This window comes from Marmota marmota, unplaced genomic scaffold, assembly GCF_001458135.2.
Source record: "Marmota marmota marmota unplaced genomic scaffold, marMar, whole genome shotgun sequence".
Classification (NCBI taxonomy): Eukaryota; Metazoa; Chordata; class Mammalia; order Rodentia; family Sciuridae; genus Marmota; species Marmota marmota.
The window spans coordinates 24165176-24184380 of record NW_025999932.1 but is presented as its reverse complement, the minus strand read 5'-3'; the positions used below and the strand labels follow the sequence as shown (position 1 = coordinate 24184380).

Here is a 19205-nt window from a genome sequence, read left to right as displayed (position 1 = left end):
GGCTTGTCAGAGCCAGGAAGAGCAGCTGCCGCCGGCGCCTCCGGGAGCTGGCTGAGAGCAAGTCCGCAGGCCCGAGGAGGAGCCGAGGGCAGCGCAGTGACTGTCGCGGGTGTCATTCTGGACGCAGGAAGTACGCTTGTCTTGGTTTGCTTTAAAATAGGGTTCGTGTTTCCCCGACAGGCGAATTTCATCCCCTGCGCGCCCCACTACAGCGCCGGCTGCGCAGCCCCGGCCCTCTCCCCACCACCCGGGCTGAGTGGCCCTCGCAGCCGCCAGTGCCCCAGCGCTGGGAGCTGCCCTAGAGCCCGAAGGCGCTGCGCCAGCGCGGGGCATCAGGAGTCTGACCCCGAAAATGCCGGACCTCCTAGCCCGGCAGGCAGACTAATCGCGGGGTGAGTTACAGAAAGGAAAAAGAAAAAACCCCTTCCGATTAAGAGTTTTGCTTTTCAGACTCCTTCCCTGCCCATTAACACGCAGCAAAATGACAATAACAGTTGCGTAACTGCGGTATCCTAAGGAAACTCCTTTGTTTACCTTATGAAAACCAGCTGGTGAGATGCAGTCTGACCATTGACTCACCCACAGTGGGGAGAACTGGGTAAGATCATCACAAAGAATCTTCTCCAGGGCGGCTTGAGTGTTAAAACGTCCCACTCTTGAACACCGAAAAGAGTGATGATCCCAGCTGAGTACTCCCAAGTAAAAGTGATTCTCCTCGGAAGGGCTCACTGCTTTTCTGTTAGTTTGCTTGTGTGATATTTACTCCAAAATGTTTTCTAGCTTCCCCATCTTTGAAAAATTAGGCTCTGAGATAAGAATGCAATTGGTTACCTCTCTCTTTTTTTTCCTATTAGAATTCAGCCACCTACCCAAACAATATGAAGATTTCCTATGTTGAACCTGCCATTCTCCTTAACTCCTTTGCTCTGTCTTTGATCTCTCCACTGACGACACAATACCTGTATAGGAGAATATGGGAAGAAACAAGCAACTACAGCTTTGCCCTTGATAACAATATTTCTGAGTGTGACAAAAACAAAAGCAGCCCAATTTTTGCAGTCCAGAAGGTAAGACATTAAAATATCCCTAAAATGTAATTAAAGAGGGTATGACACTTATGCTTTGGCCTCTCAAGAATGACTATCAAAGTCCCAAATTGCAGACCAATAGCATTCACTGGACTCTCATCTCATTTGACATTTCCCAACATCTGTAATCTGCCTTTTTTTTTTTTTGTACTGGGGATTGAACTCAGGGCTCTCAACCACTGTGCTACATCTCCAACCCTGTTTTGTATTTTATTTAGAGACAGGGTCTCGCAGAGTTGCTTAGCACCTCAATGTTGTGAAGGCTGGCTTTGAATTTGGGATCCTCCTGTTTCAGCCTCCCCAGCCACTGGGATTACAGGCATGTGCCATGGTGCCCGGCTATAATCTGCCTTTTCTTCTTCTTCTTTTTATTTTTATTTTTTTTTTGAGGGAGGGTGATATGGGGGGTCTTGCTTAGATGCCAAGGTTAACCCAGAGCTCACCATGTTCCTGCCTCAGCCTCCCAAGTAGCTGGGATTATAGGCATATGCCAGACTGGCAGTCTGCCTTTTCTTGAAACCTACTTCTTGTGAGACGCTAGTTCTTGTTTTTCTTAGAAAATCCCAGCACAGTCTGAGATCTCTGCCCCCCAAAAAAATAATTTTAAAAAATAGTCTGAAAATTTAGGCCAAGGCCTGCTGGGATGAGCTACTCGGTGGACACAGTGGATAGAGGCGGGTGAAACATGGTATGTCTACCTCTCCCTTGTCCTCTTCCTCCCAGCTCCCTTCTACTGCACCTGCATGTCACAGTTTTTAGGGACTCCAGAAAGTGATCCAACATGTAAACTGGCCAGGGGTCTGTCATGGGGTAGAAGTGGAGCAGCACATGTCACTTGTCATCTGGTAGCATTAAGAAATCAGCCTTGACTCCCATATGTTGAAATGTGAGGACATCTAGAGTGAGGAGTGCTCACTTTTGCTCTCTGGACACTGAAAACATTCAGCTAGACGTTATGGGGCCTTCCCACCTCCCTTACTTTGTATTTGTTTACAACAGGAGGTACTTTACCATCCTCCTGAGCCTTTCAACAGTTTTGGACAAAAGTCTACTGATGTCCAAATGCAAAAGAAGTGGCTGTCAGATGTGGAAATGCTTTCCTCTATAATGCCTCAAAAATAAACCATGCATATAAATTCAGAACTCTTCCTCTTGGGGATTTTTTGTGATGGCAAGAATGACGCTGCCACTCACAGAAGAGTTTAAGGAAATGGAGTTGCCTCCCCTGGCTCTGAGAGTCTGCCTGTGAAAGGAGTCTGAGGAGCGGAAGTGGCAGAGAGCCCTAGGGCTCGTGCCCACCCCGTGTCCCCCCAGGTGTCTGGTGGAAGCTAGCTGGGGCAAGGCCCAGGTGTCTGGCTCAGTCCCTGATTTTACTCATTTCCTTATTTCCATTTTCCTGAAACTGCTAAATTCTGGGCAGCTGTGCACACAGCAAGGTTCTGGCCTAGAGTAAGGTTGTAATGAGAGAAGGGCCAAGGGCCTCACTGAGCATTTTGTGTCCCTTCCAGGATGTCTCATTATACATCCTTCCCTTGAGCAAGAAGGCTCCATGGGATCATCATTCCTGTGTTTGGTTCTGTGTTTTCCTTCACCTGGCCCCTGGGAGCAGGCCCCCTTGTTCCTGTGGGAGGGCCCTGGGCAGAGAGGACCTGAATGTCTGCTGTACCTGCCCTCCTGGACTCAGGGAAGACTGGCCTTGGTCCAGCCATCTTGGTGGCCTCTGTGGCTAAGCAGGTAAAAAGTGCTAGTCCCCACCTCGAGCCTGGTCCAGCTGCTAAGAGCCCCCTAGAGCAGTGGTCTCATTTAGAAGATTTTGGCCCAACTTTCAAACTGATTTGTTTGTATTTATTTATTTAGTTAGTTAGTTTGGGGTCTGGGGTTTGAACTCGGGGGCACTCAACCACTGAGCCACATCCCCAGGCCTATTTTATATTTTATTAAGAGACAGGGTCTCACTAAGTTGCTTAGCACCTCACTATTGCTGAGTCTGGCTTTGAACTAGCAATCCTCCTGCCTCAGCCTCCCAAGCTGCCTGAGATTACAGGTGTGCGCCACCATGCCCAGCTCATGTATTATTTTTAATTGGATTTATACTCAAGAGAACATACTATCTTGATCCCTTCTCTTAAAGATGGTACTCTTAGACCCCTGGTGCTTTTCCTCGGAGTGGGGAACTGAAAACCACCCACTCCCCCACTCTGCTATTCCCAGCTATGACCGAGACAGGAAGTGCTGGGAGACATGTCATTTACAAAGGAACATGTTTGTAAAGAAACCACCATCACCTTCAGCACTTCCTTTGGGTCCCTTTTCAGGATCCTATCCCTGCTGTGCTCAGAGAACACCCTCTCCCTCTAAATCCAAGAGCAAATGTGTCCTGTTCTCTCAACTTCCATCTCTACCATCCAGCTCGTCTGGTCGGGCTCTGGTTACTCCAAGTTTAGGGCTTGGCAGACTGTTTTTAAAACTGAAAGGATAAGAGATGTCACAGCATGGGGTGAGTCCCTAATAAAATAAACAGATCAATCACTTTTTCAGCTCAAATTTTTCTTTTGTTTTCCTCCCAAAAATCAATTGTGTGTAAAAGGACAGTGAAAATTATGATAACAGACTCTTTACTGCTGTGCCATATTCATTTATCCTTCCTACATAACCAGTATGCACCCGTGCCTAGGTATTAGCATGCAAGATACTATTATAAATTTCAGGGTGTAGATAGAATAAACCGAGCTCTCGCACTTTGCATTTGACATTTTGATAGTTTATATGAGTGAAAGTCTTATTTTTCAACTCATTTTGTATTAATACATGCACATACATGTATATCTACAAACACACACTCATAGAAATAATATTATATTGCTCAAACCTATTTTTCAAATCTTAAAGTATTCTGAGCCCTCTAACTGGAAGGGACACCTATATATTTCTCTTCAGCAATGGGGTTAATCTCAGAAGGACCTTTAACAAAAAGTCAAGGCTGTGGCGGGGAACTTTGCCTAGGGAACAAAGAGAGAAGGAATTCTGGGCATATTTGTTGATTTTTGAAAATGACATGGAATATTTTCTATTCAACTGGAATTCACTTATACATTTTACTCTATGAAATTGTAACTTCTTTTTTTTTTTAAAGAGAGAGAGAGAGAGAATTTTAATATTTATTTTTTAGTTTTCGGCGGACACAACATCTTTGTTTGTATGTGGTGCTGAGGATCGAACCCGGGCCGCACGCATGCCAGGCGAGCGCGCTACCGCTTGAGCCACATCCCCAGCCCTGTAACTTCTTTAACATAGATTTACTGCTTTCCTTCATTTATTCTTTTTTTATTTAAGAGAGAGAGAGAATTTTTTAATATTTATTTTTTAGTTTTCAGTGGACACAACATCTTTATTTTATTTTTATGTGGTGCTGAGGATCGAACCCAGAGCCCCGCGCATGCCAGGCAAGCACGTTACTGCTTAAGCCACATCCCCAGCCCTTCATTTATTCTTTCCTTAGGACATTGTCATTCTGTGCAGTCTTGGATAGAAAATAGCATTTTTTAAACTTCTCCTATCTACTCCTATGTGATATGTTAACTATCTTCCTCCAGAGTTTCAACACACGCATGCGTACACCCACATGCACAATTTTTTTCTTATGTTTCAATTATGATTTATGGTGGAATGTGCTTCGAGTTTGTCCTTGTTAAAATCTGTATTTTAAAATTCAGGTTACAGATGAGGAAGTAGTCTGTGTACTAGACTGGGTTAGGAATGGTAATAAAAAGAGGAAGACAGAACCTGGGTGGTGGGATAGAAACGGGGAGGAGGAAACCAAAACTAGAACATCTGGTTTAGAAGCTGATTATAAGGTAACTTTTACTTATTTATTTATTCAATAAATATTTACTTGATGGCACTGTATCTGTAAGAGATACAAAGATGTGCTCAGGATGTTTTATCCAGAAAAAGGAAATAGGTCAAATTGATTGAGCACTAACTGTGCTAGGGCCTTGTTTATTTTATTTTATTTTTTAATTTATTTGTTCTAGTCAATTACACATGACAGCAGAATGTTCTTCGATTCATTGTACACAAATGGAGCACAAGTTTTCACTTCTCTGGTTGTAAGCCAAGTAGGGTCACATCACTCATGCAATCGTACATGCACCTACGTAATGATGTCAGTCTCATCCCAGCATCTTTCCTACCCCCATGCCCCCTCCCTTCCCCTCCTTATTTATTTTATATGTTTAGCATCTTATGTTTGTTTTAAATGTAACCCTACCAATAGCCTGTGAAGTAGAGACAACATTCATATCTGTCAGATGAAGAAGCTATGGAGATAAATAATTTGGTCAGATCCCGCACACCTAGCAGCTTACAAAGTCCTTATTACATGACCATTCATTCATTATCTACTGAGTACCTGCCCACCTGCCCTGTCCTTGGAGCTGGTGGTACTGTGGTGAAGAAGACTCAGTTCCTGTCCTCCTTTAGGTTATTCTTCTTGTAGGGGAGGAAACATCTGATAATTTTGTAATTCATTAATCATTTAGGCTATTTTCTGCATAGCACATAAATAAATCTTTTATTTTTAATGAGCTTAATATTGCTCATTATAAAAATGGCACATACTCTACATTTTAATTTTGGAAAATACAGATAAGTGGCAAATAGAAAGTGTTTTTATATCTCCCCAAATTATTTCCATCAAATGACTAGTATGTCAGTCATCACAACTCCCAGTCTCAGTGTGTATGTACTCATCCATTGTCACCATTTTGGTCATTGGAGGTTGAGTTTATGGCTAGCTATCATCTTTAGTTAATGTAAGTCCCCTTTATGGGATTTACCTTTTTAGGTTTTTTTTTAATATAGTAAATAAAAGAATAAGTTTCTCATTAATCTATTTGTGGAAATAGAAGTCAAAAGGGTAACAGAGCTCTTCCTAAATAAAGGCCTGTCAAATATGGCATCCATATGAGTTATTCACTCTCCTTTAGTGGGGACAGGAAGACCTATCACAGGAAAGGGTGTCATTCTTGCTTTGGAATAGTAGCCATGATCTCCCAGTGTGAACTCTTCATAGAAGGAAGAAAACTCATACTATGGCTAACATCAGAGGCCTAGTAGTGTATAGGTCTTTCTTGCAAGAGACACACACCAGTACACACATTTTTCTTTTCATGGATTCAGGTGGCCACTTGAATATCATGACTGAGTATGAATGCTTATGTCACCTTTTGACACCTGCTTTGTGAACTGATGAAGATTTAAGCTGTGTCAGATCCCCACCATGGACCAGATTCCCCACCCATGACTGACCGGCAATGTCAAGAAAAATATGCATCATGATATTTTTATGCACATTGTATAAATCCACTGTCTTCTTTTTCTTTGCAGGAAGTTCAGGAAAAAGTGTCTTTATTTAGCCTGCAGATGGAGATAAGTGGTTTAATTCCTGGCCTGTTGTCTACGTTCATTCTTCTATCTAGTAGTGATCGCCATGGGCGAAAATTCCCTATGATTTTATCTTCCGTTGGTGCTCTTGCAACCAGCATTTGGATCTATTTGCTGTCCTACTTTGCCTTTCCATTCCAGCTTTTGATTGCATCTACCTTCATTGGTGCATTTTGTGGCAATTATACAACATTTTATGGAGCTTGCTTTGCCTATATAGTTGATCAGTGTAAAGAATCCAAACAAAAAACAATTCGAATAGCTATAATTGATTTTATGCTTGGACTCGTTACTGGACTAACAGGACTGTCATCTGGCTATTTTATTAGAGAACTAGGTTTTGTATGGTCATTTTTAATTATTGCTATAGTTCTTACTGTTAACTTGACATATATTTTATTTTTACTTGATAATCCAATGAAAGAGTCTTCAACTCAGAATGTTACCATATCATGTAGTGAAGGCTTTAAAGACCTATTTTACCGAACTTACATACTTTTTAAAAATGCTTCTGGTAAGCAACGGCTTTTGCTCTGTTTGTTACTTTTTACAATGATCACTTTTTTCTTCGTAATAAGTGGCATTTCCCCAGTTTTTATCCTTTATGAATTGGGTCCCCCACTCTGCTGGAATGAAATTTTTATAGGTTATGGATCAGCTTTGAGTAGTATCTCCTTTTTGAGTAGCTTCCTAGGAATTTGGCTTTTTTCTTATTGCATGGAAGATATTCATATGGCCGTCATTGGAATTTTTACCACCATAGCAGGAATGGCCACAGCTGCTTTTGCTAGAACTACACTGATGATGTTTTTAGGTGAGTTACAAATGCAGCCTTGGAACTGTGTATTTGATTTTATATGAAATGAATTAAGTCTGATGGGACAGAACCTTTAATATAAAGCTCTCTATTCAACCCATTCCAGTTGTCTTAAAGTTAAAAAGCTAGTTTGCCAGAAGCAAATAAGATGAGAGCAAAATCTACTGGGGGTAGTGGGGAGTATTCCCTGAATTGACCACAATTTTCCAAATTTACATGTCTGCCAAAAAAATGTTTTGGGAGATATTCTTTATATGAATGAGTTCTTCAATATAGCTTTCACCAATAGCCAGTTTACCAAAGTGAACATTTTTTAAAATGCTGCTAAGAAGGCTATTTCCCATAAAAATATTTAGAACAATTATATAAAGTGTATCTAATTGATTTATAAGAAAATTCATATTTGTTGAATATATTCAAGAAGAAATTCTTTTCCCCCCAAGTATTCTGACATTTGTTTTATGCTATTTTAAAAAATATTCTGATGTGCTCCACCAAATTAATTTTACCATCCAATAATACATTGCAACCAGAATAGAAATTACTGTTATAAACTTTATACAAAATCAGAAATCACAAATTTTGCTTCCAAAGAGATGAAGGAGGCAAGAAGTACTTGGGGTTTGCTCTGAGGGTCCTATCTCCCTCAATACCAAAAGAATAGCTTCGCATCCTTCAAAAGGAAAGTGTTTTAGGGGAAGTTTTTGCAAATTGACCTACTGGTCATTTCATGAATTGACTTGTGATGAATTGCTATTCAGCACACTGAACTGCTTGCTTAATTACATGCCTCAAAACTATTTTTATAGGGTTTAGGTGAGATCCTGCATTGGAAAGGGCTATGGGAACTGGGGAGCATCACTTTGAGAAAGGCTAAATTTAGTCTTTTTTACAAATGAAGTGTTTACCTCCTACTTCCTAGTATAGAAGTAGTGTGACCAAAGAGAAATGGCCTTAACTTCCACCAACAGCCCTAGGTGACCTTCAGCAAGTTACTTAACTCCTCTGAGCTCTCATTTTCTCATTTGCAAAATGCGCATGATAATGCCTCATTCAGAGGAATATAATGAATATGAGGTAACTACAAAACACTTCACACAATGCCTACTATTCAATAAATGCCAGTTTTCCTCTGTCTCACTAAGAACTGCCAAGGCCATGTAAGTTGATATATGAGAAAACACTTTGAAAACCTTAAAGCAATCTGCAAATATATCATGACATATTTTAAAAGGCTATTGATGGTTAAGGATCATAATTTAAGAACAGAGGCCATTTGTATTTATGAAGTTATTTAGACACAAAGACGAGCTTGCAAGATGATAAGGAGCCAGTTTACCAATAAATGAATCTGTGCAGTAAAGGAATGCTAACTAACACTGTGTTAAGTCTGAAAAAGGACAACAAACAAACAGACAAAAACTAGCTGTCACAACTTGCTAAACAAGAAGTGTGTAAGAAGAAGCTGCTCAGCCTCCATTGGTAGATTATAGATCTGGACCTAAAACTTACATGTTTAGACTGAGAATGTTTCCCATGTACAGTTACCAAAAGTGTTCTAATCCAGTCATTTCTCTCATAGTCCGGGTGCCATTCCTTTTCACTATTATGCCACTCTCTGCCCTGCGATCCATGTTGTCAAAAGTAGTCCGTCCTACTGAACAAGGTGAGTTTAAGTCATTTAAAGAATGTAATGAATGTATCAACAGAATGTACGATAGAATTTGATGCATTGATAACCATTTTCTGCCCAGATCTTTTGAATTAAGTGGTAAGCTATGTCAGGAAGAGGTTTACACTCAGGTAAAAGAGCCCATTCCTAGGGCCCTTGTTTTAGAAAGCGGCTCTGGCCTTTCCTCTGGCTGTGCCCTAACCCAAGAGGAGACCTAAGGGTTAAGTGGATATGTCCACTGAGAGTCCAAAACACCTCTGCTTTTTCTATACTGTACTCTGGCTACCTGAGTCTCCATAATTTCTATCCATACAACTCTGAGCTTATGCCCAGTGAGTGTCTGCCTGATCCTCTTCCATGGATATACCTCCACGTGCTCTCCTCTAGACCAGAGAATCCAAGGGTGTCTCTTCATAGGAAGGTCTGACCAAAACTTGGAATCATAGAACAAGCATGTTGACACCCATGTGCAGTTGACCCTTTCTAAGCAAGATGGATCAAGGAGTAGAACAGAATGGGGGTGGGCTGCAGGCTGGGGACAGAGGGCCAAGGGCCAACTCTACCATGCTGTCTTGTTCCTACATGGAATTCTAAAAAGGTCTAAGAATTCTGCGTTTGTGCCAGGCCTTCCAGATCATTACAGAGATATGTTTTCCACAGTAGAGAAACACGATATATTTTTTAATTAATGGTTCTTTAGCCAGATTGGTAACTTAAATACAGTTGTCTCTCAATATCTGAGGGAGATTGATTCCAGGACCCCTTACAAACACCAAAATCCACAGATGCTCAAGTCCCTTAAGTAATACTATATATTATATGCACATAACCTGCACATGTCCTCCTGTGTACTTTAAATCATCTCTAGATGGCTTACAATACATAACACAATGTAAATACTATGTAAATAGTAGTTATACTACATTGCTCAGGAAATAATGACAAGAAAATGATGTTTGTACATGTTTAGTAGAAAAATAACCATCAAATGCCTAACTATATTTTTTTATGTATGATGGGTTGAATCTTTGGATGTGGAAGCTGTGGATATAGAGGGCTGGCTGTACTTAGACTATATATGTAGACTTCAAATTATATTCTTACTTGGGACCCAAATCAGAGTCCTACAGCAAACATGATCCCACTCAACTAGTTCAAATCAGAGACTTCCAAGAATGATGGTATAGGCACTGTGGAGGTCCCCAGAGAGGTGCCCAAAATAGGGAAGAAAGAGAGAAAACACACTATAGCCTTGTTCTCCTCCTTCATACCTTTGACATAGCACAATAGGAAATTGGACCAAGAAGGATGTCCTAGTCATGTCATATGAGGGTCAGCCTCCCAAGTGTAGATCAGGGAACAGGGGCCCAATGGTTGAAAGGGCAGACAGAGAATAACCAGCACAGAAAGAAGACAAGAGTTAAATTTATAATTATAACTAGTAGATATTAGCATATGGGGTTGTCCTCCTGTTCTTCTGTATCATATGAATATTATTAGACATAGGTACTTTCTTTTGTATCATATCAGTCTGGTTCTTATTTGATTATTTATGGAAAATTCCTAAGTGTGCTTTTGTATTTATGCCAGTTTAGTCAACACCAAGGAAAACTGCATAATTCAATAACTTGAAAATATATTTCTTGATTCTTTTCCACTCATAAGCTGAAGCTGTATAGTCAAACAGCTGTTTATAGACCACGTGATGATGGTTACCTTGAGAACCACTTAGGAATATAAAAATTGTTATTATACTATGTAAAAATCTACCTGCTTCCTTGGACTATGCATTGGTTTCTTAGATATGACACTAAAAGCACAACAAAAGAAGAATATAAGTACTTTAGACTTCAATAAAGACTTCATTCAAAATCTCTGTGCTTCAAAGAATACTATGAAGGAAATGAAAAGGCAGGCACAGAGAAGATTTGCAAATCTATGTCTGATAAGGAACTTGTATTCAGCGAAGGTAAGAATGCTTGAAACTCTATAACAAAAAGACAAACAATGCAATTAAAAATGGATATAGGATCTGAGTGGACATTTCTCCAAAGAAGATAGGTCAATAAGCAAATGAAAAAAAGTAGGATATCACTAACTATCAAAGAAATGCAAATCAAACCCACAATAAGGCACACTTGGATAGCCAAAGTAAAAAAGATCATAACAAGTATGAGTGAGGAAGTTGAGAAAGCGGAACCTTCATCCACTGCTACTGGGTATATAAATTGGTACAGCCACTTTTGCAAAGCAGTTTGGTAGTTCCTCAGAAAGTTAGTTACCTTATGACCCAGCAACACCACCCCCATGTATCTACCAAGAGAAATGAAAACACATGTCCAAACAAAATAGAAGTATTATTCATGATAGCCAAATAGTGGACACAATGCAAATGGATATAGTATATCTGCCAATAAAAAGAATTAATGTTCTGAAACATACTATAATGTCATGAGTGAACTATGAAATCATTATGCTAAATGAAAGAAGCTAGTCACAAAAGGCCACACATTATTGTACAAATATGACTCAGTTTACATGAAATATCCAGAATGGGCAAATTTATAGACACAGAAATTAGATTGAGGCTTGCCAGGAGCTGGGGAGAAGGGAAGTAATTGCTATTGGGCATAGATTTTCTTTTTGGGGTGATGAAAATATTCCACATGTAGAAAATAGTAATGGTCTCACAACTCTGTGAATATACTAAATAATATACTAAATATATAGTACTAAATACTGAATTTTGTACTTTAAAAGAGTGATCTTTATGGTGTATCAATTATATTTCAGTAAAGCTGTTAAGAAAAAATGTTTACATGCTTTGACTTAAAGATAAAATGAACTTGTCAAAATGTATGTTTTTGTTCATATTTGATAGAGTTTATAAAGGCTTTTAAAAAATCATCTCATTATTAACTATAATAACATTGAAAGATGCTTAGTTTGCATTTGGGCATTTCTTATTCAAAATTGCAATAACTTTGTGAATTATGACTCCATTATGCTAGGATAGTGTAATTACACTTTTCCTTACTATAAATTAATAAGTACTTTGGACAGTGTTAAAATTTCTATAACTAAATGTACTCGTATCTCTTGTTATTTTTTAAAAATAGCCATTTTGTGAAAATATTATGTATTTTATAATAATCAGAGGAAGGGGAAATACTGAGAGGCTTTCAGATGCCCTCACTCTCTCTTATATTAAATGAGAAAGGGGAGGAGCAGAGGTGGAGCTCAGTGGTTCAGCATGTGCTTAGTCTGTAAGAGGCTCTGGGTTCAATCTCCAGCACCAAAAAAACAACAACGACAACAAAAAGAAGGTGAAAAAAATGGGGTAATTATTTTAAGCTCTCTGTGCTAGGTGGGCACCATCACACACACCTGTAACTTCAGTGACTCTGGAGGCTGAGGCAGGAGGATCTTAAGTTCAAAGTCAGCCTCAGCAACTTAGGGAGGCCCTCAGCAACTTAGTGAGACCCTATCTCAAAATTTTTAAAAAAAAATGTAAAAAGGGCTGGGAACTTAGCTCAATGGTAAAGTACCTCTGGGCTCAATCCCAGTTAGGAAAAAAAAAAAAAATCTTTGTGTGCTGTACAGATGTGAAATTCATACTTCAAGCCATCTTGGACTAGCTATTTTGCCTTTGTATCACTCATGAATTCCTTGTGATTATAAGATTATAAATTGAAACACAATAAGATAGGCTTGACCTTTTGAGTTCTGTTGGATTAAAAAAAAAAAAACTTAGAATGTAAACTCCAGTGTCCTTACTGAATCCTACTGATCTCTGCGACTACTAAACAAGTTTAACTGCTCAGAGACATTCAGCAACAAGCTAGAGCTACTTCATAATAGTATGTGTATCAGACAGATAGTGCCCTGTCTGACCTGCTTCCCATGAAGAATGGATTAACGCCCTTATATAATAGAACTAGCACTGAGCAGTCTGCATTCCAGAGCACAGCATTATTCTTGGCTATAGCAAGAGATCACAAATAAAGACAATAATATTGTAGTTGGGCAAGTAGGAGAACTCCTTTCCAATTAAACTGACTTAGCATATTATCATAAATCCTGGAGGCAATAAATCTTTATGCTACTTGATGACTGATAATTGGAGTCCTGAATTAAGCTTTTATTCATTTACTAAACAAATATTTATTAAATATCTACCATCACCAGGAACAGCTGGGCCCTGGGGACATAGGAGCAACCAAGAAATGCACTTTGCATTGACAGAGCTTTCATTATAGCCAAAAGAAGATATATAAATGACTACATATTATTTTGTCGAGATAGATTTATGTTCTATAAGAGCATATCCTATTGTTTAATGAAGAACTTGAAGAATGTATTAGCATGTGTCTAACAGAATGGAAAGGTTTAAATAGAAAATCAGTATATAGTCTAAAAGACCCTAGGGATAATTAGATGATAAAGTCTACAGAAAGCAGAGACCACATAGGAACATAGACTGAGCATATGTAAAAGGAAGTCATGTCTGTCTGACATGCTCACAAAATTTACTACCTAGTGATCCCAAGTATAACAAAGAAAGAAAGCACATCAAGACAACTAGCCTATCTTTGGAGGTTTAACTCTTCACTCAGTATAGTCTTGGATTCTAACTATGGTAAAAGTTGGTTGAATCATGTGCATTTCTCTCAGATTATGAGCTTGGACTGCCCACGCACATATTTTATGAACACGTCTACCTACAGTGGAACTCAGCTACTTTGTCTTCAACATCTTTCACACTGACTCCTAGGAGAGATGTTTGTCTGAACTTTTTCGTCTGCGAAATGGGTTACTGACTTCTCAGGAATTTTGAAGGAACAGATTTCATTCACCATCAGTGTCTCCCTGTTTGCAGTTTTCAATGAATAACAATTTTTCTTCATCAGCTTTTCTTTCTTGTTTTGTAATCCGGTCTTTTCTGCCCCCTCTCCCACACCCCTGTACCCCACACAGGTACCCTGTTTGCTTGTATCGCGTTCTTAGAAACACTTGGTGGAGTCACTGCAGTTTCTGCTTTTAATGGAATTTATTCAGCCACAGTTGCTTGGTACCCTGGCTTCACTTTCCTGCTGTCTGCTGGCCTGTTGTTCATTCCAGTGATCAGTCTATGGTATGTGATTATTTCTAATCATTTTATCAAAGGGCATCTGAATTAAGCGGTAAAGTGCCCCTAGGTTTAATCCCTAGCATCAAATAAATGAATAAACAATTTATTAATTTAGCCCCTAAGAATAGATATGTATATTTAATATAAGAATTTCCCTCAATGGTCAAAGATTGCTGTCTTAAGATTGACTTTAATATGGATTCTTGAATAAGTGAGAAAAGGAGAGAGAATTGAGCTAAATATTGAGAGCTCTTTCCTGAGCTTGTTTAGTGACTCCCTTTTAAATTGTAAACATTCAAAAATAAATAAATAAAATGTAAACATTCAAATAATACAAAGCACAAAATTCTGTTCATAAATAATACATATTAGAGCTGTGGTTGTGGCTCAGTGGCAGACACTTGCCTAGCACATGTGAGACGCTGGGTTCGATCCTCAGCATCACATATAAACAAATAAATAAATGTCCATCAACAACTAAAAATATGTATATATTTTTAAAATATTTTTAGTTGTAGATAGACACAATACCTTTATTTAATTAATCTATTTATTTATTTATTTATTTATTTATTTATAAGTGGTGCTGAAATCAAACCCAGTGTCTCACATGTGCTATGCAAGCACTCTGCCACTGAGCCACAACCCCAGCCCTAAAAATATTTTTAAAGACACTAATTCTAAAAAAAAAAAAAAAGCACACAGATTAAAGAGATCAGAGACATAAACATAAAAGAAATACTTATTTCTTCCTGTTTCTCAATTAACAAAAAAATGTTAGCCAACCAGATAAGTGGTCACAAAATCACCCAAGTAAATATATATATATATATAGCCAAAGCAGTGATCTAAAAGGGCATTAACCTGCCTCTGCAGAGCTTTGTCCATTTCACATGGCTGCATAGCATGGTGACAGGAATCAAGGGACAGGGGTCACAAGAAGCCAGGCCTTCTCTGCTTCTCCTAAGCACTTTGGGGTCAGGCTGTGAGTAAGGGAGAAAGCTACCTCCAAGCAGTAGCCTTAGGCATTCTGCCAGGACTGAGAACTCCATGAAGGCTGGCCCACGTTTTCATAGTAGGCACTTGATAGATACTGTCTCAGCTGAATTCTGCTACCTAGATCTGTATCAGATGGGATATAGTAGGATTAGAAGTTCCTCTAACTCTAACAAAAAGTATATTTACTAAGTGTCTTTAAGAGACCATTCAACTATTGAATTATCAAAATTATAAATTCATGCCGTGCCATCAAGCACATGATGAGACAGTCCATCTTATAGGTTGTTGGTAGTTGCATGATTCAGCTCTAGCACAAGGCAATTCAGAATGGGTATCCAAAGACGTGAAAAAAGTTCACAGTGATTTGTCCAGTGATTTCTTTCTTCACATATATATAGCTATTTTGTTAGAAATGGATGGGTAAAAGGTAGTAATCCTATTAATAATGCTTTTAATAATGAGGTAAGTGTAGATGGGCGTCTGAGTCTTTTTTTACCCTATACTCTCAATATTTTCGAAATCAAAATTACATGTTGTTTTAATTATTTCCAAATGTCCTAATGCCTAGATTCAATTCCAACTTTTGAACAGGAACTTCAGTAATAGCTTTATTAAGTATTTATTAAGTAAGTATTTTATGGGGACTCTACCAAGGAGACAGCAGGACTGATGAGCTACTTTAGCAATCCAGAAGAAAAAAACTCATGCAAATTTTTAAATTTCTGAACACAGTGCTTAATGAGTTCATTGGATTCAAAATGCCAATCCTGCTATGCACAATTCCATAATTTATTAGAAGCCCTGTAACCATGGAAAAGAAGGACTAGATTGCTTATTCATGCATTGCTTCAATATGCACTTCACAAGGCCTGTTTGCTTTTGTAGGGCTGTCAAATGCATAAACTGGAGGGAGGAGAGCAACGCACTTCTTGTACAGGAAGAGTCCAGTGATGACACTTCAGACAGATGACTGTGTACAGTGATACACCCATCATATACTGAGACTCCTGAAGAATACAGACTAACGATCTGTAACGATCTGCACGATCAGTGCTTCATTAATAGTCAATATTACATATCCTTCCTTTCTCATAAACCCGACAATCGGAGAAACAGCACCTGGCTTTCGCTTTGAGCACTTTGTGCCCACCATGCACTCTATTTCCAACACAAGGAAGAACAATCTTCAAAACACTTTGCACTTTTGGACTTACAAAGAAACCACAACTAAAAAGTGGAAGGAGGGATTAAGAAACTGACATGGTCAAAAGCAATAATTTCTCTGACATACTCTAGTCTCTCATGCTGAAACCCAAGGAGAAGATTTTTACCTCAGTTTCCTCACTGGCAAAACAGGTTTCTGACCTGTCTCAGGGATTTTGAAGGTACAATGAAAAATTATATTGAGTAACTCAATGATATGAAAATAATGGTGTAAATTACAAATATTTATCATTTTGTCTATTCCTGAGTATTGCTTTGTTTCATGGAGCCCATCAAGGTACAAGCAATAGACAAAGCCTTTAATAGTACAAGATTCTTAAAAGAGAAGCACTTTAAAGCATAATCATGTCACACAGGGGTCACTGGGGAAACATAAGACTATAGATAAAACTGTCCTAAATAAATTTAAAATCTGAGTAAACTGCTCATTGTGGACAAAAACCCCCTAATTATATTCATTCCTTAAGTCAGTAGAAGGACACTCATATTCCATAAACCCTGGCTGAGAATTCACTTCTAACCTTTCTTACCCACTTCTTGTTCATCCTCCCCACTGCACTGAGAAAGGCATTCTAAAATGGGTTTTGCACTCTACAAATCAGAATTCTTCAGTAGCTGTCTGGAAAATGACCAAACAAGTAAACTACCACAATTTGACCCCTCTCTATTTCATAGTGAAATGTTCATTCTGGGCTCTACCATAGTCCAGGAAACACCATGCTCTCTCAAACCTCCATGGTTTGTGGGTACTTTTTGGCAGGGGTGGGGGGAGGGGATACTAAGGATTGGACCCAGTGGCACTTAACCACTGAGGCACATCCCCAGTCCTTTTATTTTTTATTTTGAGACAAATTCTAATTTGCTTAGGACTTTGCCAAGTTACTGAGGCAAACTTCAAAACTGCCTTAGCCTCTCAAGTTGCTGGGATTACAAGTAGGCACCTTAATGCCTGGCTCCATAGGTTTTGTTTTTGTTTTTTGGCTTTTTGGTACTAGGATCTGAACCCAGGGGGAACTGTACCACTGAGCTATATCCCCAGCTTTTTTATTTTATTTTTTTGTGGTGCTGGGGATTGAACTCAGGGCCTTGTGCATGCGAGAGCTTTTTAATTTTTTAAGACAGGGCCTCACTAAATTGCTGAGGCTGACCTTGAGGCTTTGATACTTCTGTCTCAGCCTCCCAAGTCACTGGAATTACAGGCATGTACCACTGGCACTGGTGCCCCCATGTCTTTTTACAGTTTTATTTGCCCTTCCTCCCACCTAACATTAAAACTTCTGTCTTAGCAACAATATTGCTTCCTTTCAGTGTTCTTGATATTTGGCAATAATCCCCAAGTCCCTGCAGGACTCCCATGCCTTTTGTATATACAGTACCTCCATCCTAGTGTTTTCTACTGTCTTATAATTCTTCCTCCTATTGGACAATCATCTCCTTGAGGACCAGAACACTCTGATTACTTACAGTAATAATGCTTAATAAATTTGTGGGGCCAAACTAAATGACTATAAAATTTTATTTGTATTTGTAAAAATCATTTAAAACTATATATTTAATGTGATGTGAGGATAAGCACTGATATCATGCCATAGTTATTAAACCAACCTTGCAAAAAATTGCAATATATTCTAGGGTAGTTGATTTATACTATTTTCATAGGTACTTCAATAACTTCAATTTTCTAAGTTGTCATTATAAAAACACAAATGTATTGAAGTGCCATTAGTTGGTCAACTTCTTGTAATCTCCTAAAAGCAAATACAGTCTTCTGTTTGATAGTACTGGTGAGGAAATGTTTTTTGTTTTTAACTGTAAGGTAGTCAATGATTGCTTGACCAGCAAATGGTACTTGTGATTTAATATACTAGAAATTCTAATTTCCAAGGCCATTCCTTTTAGGTTTAGCTAATGTCTTCCAGGCTGAGGACCCATGTAATAATTGAATGATTCTCAGATTGATTGATTTTTGTTTTTCATCCTGTTCAATACTCTTTTCAAACCAAAATAAAAAGTAGATTGTGGTTTACCAAGTGCTTTCTCTATACTTTAGTATCTTGGTAACCCTGTAAAATAGATCTTCATTTTCTTCATTTTACAGATGAAGTCAAGGCTCAGGGAGATTTGGCTTGGATGGTCATTTAGCTAACCATACTGCAGTATTACTGTACACGAATGGACTGGACACTACTGAGGTTCTCCATAGTTAGGGTGTGCACAGAAAAGATTATAATCCAAAAACAAGGGACTGTACCATGTACAGTATGAAGTGCCCAAAACACATGAAAACACATCAGTACTCCCAGTATTCAGCTAAACAGCTTACAATTATTGCTTTTTTGAGGTTAGGCAAAATGGTCGATAAAGTACCTTCTAGCTCAGTGTTCATGATTTTACATATTTCATCTGAACTGAAGAGAGCACAGATTGGTATTAATATAGTTAAGGATTAATAGGTAATATCCCAGTTGAGCAAACATTCTTGGGTATTTTGAGGGACTGAATTGAAGTATCTCAGGGCAAAAATAGAGCAGGAATGAGCATACCCATCTCTAAAGTGTCTACTCTAAGAGATAATTACTAAATGTGATGCTAAAGAGATCGAGGAAAATATTCAAGACAGAAGCAAACCAAAACAGCTATCATCTAATCTCTATAATGTAACCCGATTGTCTAAAAAAAGAATATTAAGGAATAATTAGTCTTTATGGAGTACAGATAAAAGGAAACCGGAGATGCTGGAATGTGTACTGTATCACTAAATAACTGCTATATCACTAAGTCATCTCCCGATTACTCATTCAATATCCACAAATCTGCCAAATATTTAAG

At 38.6% G+C, this 19205-nt stretch overlaps 1 protein-coding gene across 2 annotated transcripts; it reads left to right on the top strand.

Annotated features, from left to right (window-relative positions):
- On the top strand, positions 1 to 18402 carry Slc46a3 (solute carrier family 46 member 3). 2 transcript variants are annotated; one of them, XM_015484180.2, is made up of 6 exons: positions 1 to 130; positions 855 to 1067; positions 6477 to 7347; positions 8933 to 9016; positions 14000 to 14156; positions 16038 to 18402. In XM_015484180.2, the coding sequence occupies exons 2-6, from the start codon at positions 879 to 881 to the stop codon at positions 16120 to 16122; spliced, it is 1386 nt and encodes a 461-aa protein (XP_015339666.1). In that variant the 5' UTR covers positions 1 to 130; positions 855 to 878; the 3' UTR covers positions 16123 to 18402. The 2 variants fall into 2 exon arrangements, with proteins under 2 accessions (XP_015339666.1, XP_048656728.1); XM_048800771.1 differs by lacking the exon at positions 1 to 130 and adding an exon at positions 224 to 598.
- Positions 18403 to 19205: the final 803 nt, after the last annotated feature.